The 6,294-nt window shown below is 36.9% G+C and overlaps 1 protein-coding gene across 1 annotated transcript; it reads right to left on the minus strand.

Moving 5' to 3' along the window:
- Nucleotides 1-900: 900 nt before the first annotated feature.
- LOC141660258 (secreted RxLR effector protein 161-like) lies at nt 901-1,659 on the minus strand. Its single transcript, XM_074467226.1, has one exon. The coding sequence runs from the start codon at nt 1,657-1,659 to the stop codon at nt 901-903; it is 759 nt and encodes a 252-aa protein (XP_074323327.1).
- Nucleotides 1,660-6,294: the final 4,635 nt, after the last annotated feature.

Genomic DNA, 6,294 nt, shown 5'->3' on the forward strand with positions numbered 1-6,294 from the left:
AAAATTAATCATGTTTCAACAATATGTATGTGCTTGTGTTCGACAAGACTATTTTGTTTTGGCTTATATGAGCTCGATATTTGATTAGTTATCCCACACAAGGCCAAGTGATTTTTGAACTGACTAGAAGTAAATTATACACCTCCATCGTACTGAAACTTATTTATTTTACTTCCAAAAAAATCTTGACTAGAGCTTGAAATATAAGGTAGCAGTGAAAAAAAATAATTTAGTTTTTAGAAAGGATATAATTAGATATATGTCCAGTGTTCTAAAAATGGAGATTAATCCCAATTTATTGCCGATAAATCGCTATTCGATGGGCCAACTAACAAATTAAGCAAAAATTGGGTCGAAATCATTTTTTTTTATAAAAATTGAAGTAATATGTCATAATTTGGGTTATTCGGTCAAAAATCAGCCTCATCAGTGATAAAATGAAAAATTTGTAAAAAATACTCTGATCAATCAATCAGACAACTACTACATAGAGTGATTTCATCAACGAAGGTGAATCTGTAGTAACTCTTTTATTCTCTGAATTTTGAATTGGGATGTACTAAGCATGCCATATTTTATTCTTTGAAATTTTGAATTGAAACTTGTAATAATAAGAAATTATCGTATGATTGGTCCGTACACAGATTTGACAGGCATCTTGTTACATCAGAGCTCCTATATTTATACCTACAACAGAGCTAATTTACAGCTTGCATATCCCTGATCTACAACCTACATATCACTTGATCTCAGCCTATCATGTCACCTGATCTCAGCCTATCTTATCCCCTGATATCAGCTGATATTATTTGATACAATCTCCTAATTACAACACATAATCCCCATATTTACATCCTAGATTTACATTAAAGGTTATATTGTTTATACTCCCCCTCAAACTTATGGTTGTTGAACCATTAGTTTGTTGATGAAAAAATTATGTCGGCTCTTCGTTTGGGATTTTGTAAAGAAATCAGCAAGTTGTTCTTTGGAGGAAACACGAGGTAGACTGATATCACCATTTTCAAATTTTTCCCAAACAAAATGGCAATCAACTTCAATGTGTTTTGTTCTTTCATGGAAAACATGATTACTTGCAATTTTTACTGCACTTTCGTTGTCACAGAATAACGGTGTGGGAGAATGAAGCTGAATATTAAAGTCCTTTAACAGTCGTTGTAGCCAAACAACTTCACTGCATGTGGATGACATAGCTCGATATTCAGCTTCAGTCAATGATTTGGATACCGTGGATTGTTTCTTTGATTTCCACGAAAGAAGTGAACTCCCCAAAAATATACAGTAGCCAGTAGTAGATCTGCGTGTGTCTGGGCAGCGGGCATAGCTAGCATCAGAAAAGGCACGCAAATCTAAAGGACTAGTATTTGAAAAGAACAAGCCACGAGTCGGAGTTGAACGAAAATAACATATAATGCGATGAACCGCCGTTAAGTGTAGTCTGCGAGGATCCGAAACAAACTGACTCACAAGTTGAACGGCATGGGCAATATCTGGATGTGTCACGATGAGGTAGACCAAACTCCCAACGATGCTTCGATAAAGGGTCGGATCAGAGATTGGAGAGCCATCTGTTTTACTGTATATAACATTTAGCTCAAGCGGAGTATCCACAACTTTATCATCAGTAAGACCTGCCATTTCAATGATGTCACGAGTATATTTTTATTGACTAACGAAATAGCCATCAGCATTTCTAGAGATTTCTAAGCCAAGAAAGTAAGATGCAAGACCAAGGTCTTTCATTTGAAAAGAGTTCTGCAGGATATTCTTTAGATTTTGTACACCTTGGTGATCGTTACCCGTGATTAAGATATCATCAACATAGATGAGTGCGAAGGTAGTTCGTATTGATGTAGAAGATATAAATAAAGAGTGATCATTGTGACTTTGACGATATCCAGCTTTTTGTAACACCCCTTTTAACTTAAAAAACCAGGCTCGAGGGGATTATTTTAACCCATATATTGCCTTTTTCAATTTACAAACCATGTTTGGTGGAACTGATAATCCAAGAGGATGACGCATGTATACTGTTTCAGAAAGATCACCATTTAGGAAGGCATTCTTAACATCCATTTAGTAGATATCCCAATTGCGAATTGCTGAAACAACTATCAAAGTACGCACGGTGGTCATTTTGGCAACTGGAGCGAACGTTTCAGCATAATCGATGCCATATTTTTGTTTATAGCCTTGAGCCACGAGGCGTGCCTTATATCATTCTAAAGAACCATCAGATCTTAACTTTAATGAGTAAACCCATCTGCATCCTATAACCGGATGATGTAGAGGCTTAGGAACAAGCTCCCATGTCTGATTTTGGTGTAAGGCCTTTAATTCATCCTGCATAGCATTACTCCACTCAACACTATCTGCAGCTTGTTTGTATGAATTAGGAATAACATAGGAATCAAGTGTTGATAAAAATGAAAACCGATCAGGTGGTTTTGTGTTACGAGAGGAGCGCCTTGGAGGCAGTGGTGGTGGTGATGGAGGGGGTGGAGAAGGTGTACTAGGAGATGAGTTGTTACCTGTATCCGGAGTCCATGATTGAGGAGCCATTGGAGGGGGAACTCTTGCTCGACGTTGATATGTAATGATACCCTGCACATTAGGTGGGAACGTTGATAGAGGAACATCATGCTCAATATTTGGTGTAGAGTTGGGAATGGAAGAGTTAAAATATGTCATATTTTCAAAAAATATAACATTCCTTGAAATTCTCATTCTCTTGCCTTCCCAATCATAACAACGATATCCTTTTTCTGTTTCTGAATATCCAAGAAAGGTGCACTTAACAGATTTTGCTTCTATCTTCGAATACTCGAATTTGGGAAGAAGGACATAACACGTACAACCAAAAACACGAAGCTGTCCATAATCAGGTGGATAACCAAATAACTTCTCTAGTGGAGATATGTTACCAAATACATGAGTTGGTAAACGATTGATCAAGTACGTAGATGTTGCCACACTTTCTGCCCAGAACGTCTTTGGTAAGCCAGCATGGATGCGAAGAGCGCGCGATGTCTCAATTAGGTGTCTATGTTTTCTCTCGGAGACACCGTTTTGTTGGGGTTGATGAGGATAACTTTTCTGATGAATAATTCCTTCAGTAGCTAAAAAGTGTTCAAACTCCTTTGAAATATATTCACCACCAGAATCTGAACGAAGAATCTTGATTTTCCGGTCAAACTGTGTTTGCACCATAGCATGAAATAATTTAAATACTTGCGAGACTTCAGATTTGTGGCATAAAAAATATGTCCAAGTGTAACGTGACCAATCATCAATAAATACAACATAATAATATTTTCCATTTAGTGAGCCTACACGAGATGGTCGCCAAACATCAGAGTGAACAATATCAAAAGCTGAGACATCATGATTTATTTTCTTAGGGAATGGTAAAGTATGTGCTTTAGAGAGTGCACAATCCTCACATGTTTTATCAATTCCAAAATTATGATCAATCTTATCTGTCAAAGCATTAGAGGAAAACATGGAATTCAAAAGAAAAGCATGAGGATGGCCAAGACGATTATGCCAAAGTCTCCACAATTGATTAGCTTTATTTACTTCAACAGTAGAAGGAGCAAGAAAACAATTCGGTGAGCTAGATGTAGGTGTGCTTGAAGGTACGTTGAAATTTAAGATAATGAGTTCCCCATGCTTATGGCCGCTCCCAATCACTTTCCCGGTTCTCAGGTCCTGGATCAAGCAACCAGAAGAAGAAAATGAGACTATGCAATTTTGTTGTACTAACTGACTAACTGAGATCAAATTAGCAGATAATTTTGGCACATATAAAGCATTCTCGAGATTTAAAGAGCCAATTTTTAATGACCCAACACGTGCGGCAGGAAGGGTGTCTCCATTAGCAAAAACAATTTTTGTCCTTCTATCATATGGAGTGCTAGAATTAAAATTATCTAAATTACCAGTCATGTGATGGGAAGCACCAGAATCTATTATCCACGAGTTTTGAGTATTTGTCTTACCAACATTGGAGGCGAAGGGCATGAATGATATTAGAATCCTGAAGTGCTTGAATAACTTGCTGAATAAAGTCAGGTGATGGAGAGTTTGACTGAGAAACATGATGCTGGTTCAGAGTTCCAGTACCTTCAGCTGAAGTATTAGGCACGGAGGCCATATAAGCTTTGTGACTTCGATTCCGTGGAGGCCTGATCTTGCAATTTTCAATCAGATGTCCTTCAGCCTTATAATATCGACAAAAGTGAGAAACAGTTGTGGTCCCCTTCCTTTTGGGGCAGTGAATAGCAATATGGCCAGTCTCGTGACAGATAAAACACTCACTTTTTCTCATATTTCGAGCCTTAGCTTTCTGGACAGCCGCACTCAATGCAACATCATAAATATTTGCTTGGGAAGAGAGCGATTTCAATCGTGTTTCCTCTGCAAGTAGGTCTGGTAGAATTGTATCTACACTAGAACTTCCTCCTCGATTCAGAATAGTAGCACGAATAGGTTCAAAATCTTGCCTAAGTTTCATCAAAAATTGCCGAGCTCAAGTTTGCAGCCTGAGTTTTAGAACTGTTTATAAGGCAGCCTCTGGAATCTTTTCTTCAATCATATCCATTTCATTCCAAAGCAACATAATTGCAGAGTAAAATTCTTGAATACTTAATGATTCTTGGGATAAAGAATTTACTTCCTGTTCAAGCTGATACATCCTCGCATCATTGCTTTGCCTATAGATGCATTTTAGATACTCCCACATGAGATGTGCTGTACTTAATGGACTGAGATTTACAGCAATAGAATTCTCCACCGATTCTATGATCCATGTTTTGATCTTAGCATTGTTTATCACCCATTTAGACTGGTCCGCCTTCTCAGTTGGTTTGGGATTAGTACCGTCAACATAGTTCCATAGATCCTGACCTTCCAGAAAGTTCTTGAAGTAAGAAGGCCATAGAAAATAATTTTTTCCATCTAGCCGTACCGCCAACCTGTGGTGCTGAGAATCCATTATACTCAAGATAGAAGAAAGAGAAAACTGAAGGAAAAGAGACGTAACTGTTTAGAAATAAGAATCAGAAAGGATGCAGATGGGACTGCTGGGAAAGAAAAATCAGAAGGGATGCAGACGGAACTGCTAGAAAAAACTAAGACTGTGTTTAGGCTCTGATGCCATGATAATATGAGAGACTGAATGAAATGACTTGATGACTTTGTTACATCAGAGCTCCTATATTTATACCTACAACGGAGCTAATTTACAGCTTGCATATCCTTGATCTACAACCTACATATCACTTGATCTCAGCCTATCATGTCACCTGATCTCAGCCTATCCTATCCCCTGATATCAGCTGATATTATTTGATACAATCTCCTAATTACAACACATAATTCCCATATTTACATCCTAGATTTACATTAAAGGTTATATTATTTATACTTGACTCGCATATACTTATTTGGTTGTTCTTTCTAATAATTGTCAGATATTGAGTAATTCTGAATATGTGGATGCTGTTTATTTCTATAAGAATTACTTTACAAAGAGAAATTTCGACCTCGTCCTCTGAAATTGTTTATGTCTCTACAAGGATCTCGTCGTCTTCCTCTTTGTCTTAAGAATTTCTGGTTATGATTTATTTGTTGCTTCTCATCTAAAACAAATATATGTCCAAAATCCAAAACCTGGTCAAAATTTTATAATGACAGAATAAACTGATTGAAAGATGGATATGGTTGTTTTAATAAAAATACCAAATCAGAATTTTTGTATTTATAATTTCGCCCTCGAGATATTTGGAAAACTTTTTCAACATCACTAAGAGAAGTCATCGAGTTCCTAATAGTTACAAGAGTAGAGAAATGGGGAAAAGCTTCTAAAATTCTTCAATGTGGTTAAGATTCTGTTTGGAGATCAAATTCACAAGGTGCACTTGCTTTATACCATCATAAAGTGTTAAACGACTTCTGAAAGTACAAATTCGAAGGATTTGATTTTGTCTGTGCAGTTGACGGTGCACGAGTTGTAAATGATCAAGGTTGTTTAATGGGAGGAATAGGAGGCCATATAAAGAAGAAGCACAACTTGAAGGAAGATTATGTGACATACAAGTTTTCTAGGCCGGTAGAAGTGAAATCTAGTGATGAGGCAGAAATAAAAGCCATTCTATTCGTAATCAAAATCATAAGAACGGGAGTTCTTAAAGGTAAAGTAGTGGTAATTTGCTCTGATTCAAGGGTTGTTATGGATAAAATTTAATCAGGATTGAAATTTTATACTCATTT

The sequence above is a fragment of the Apium graveolens genome, chromosome 5, assembly GCF_009905375.1.
Source record: "Apium graveolens cultivar Ventura chromosome 5, ASM990537v1, whole genome shotgun sequence".
In the NCBI taxonomy this organism is placed as follows: Eukaryota; Viridiplantae; Streptophyta; class Magnoliopsida; order Apiales; family Apiaceae; genus Apium; species Apium graveolens.

Bases quoted from the DNA above. Each gene is read 5' to 3' on its own strand.
- LOC141660258 (XM_074467226.1), bottom strand. From the start codon at position 1,659: ATGGCAGGTCTTACTGATGATAAAGTTGTGGATACTCCGCTTGAGCTA.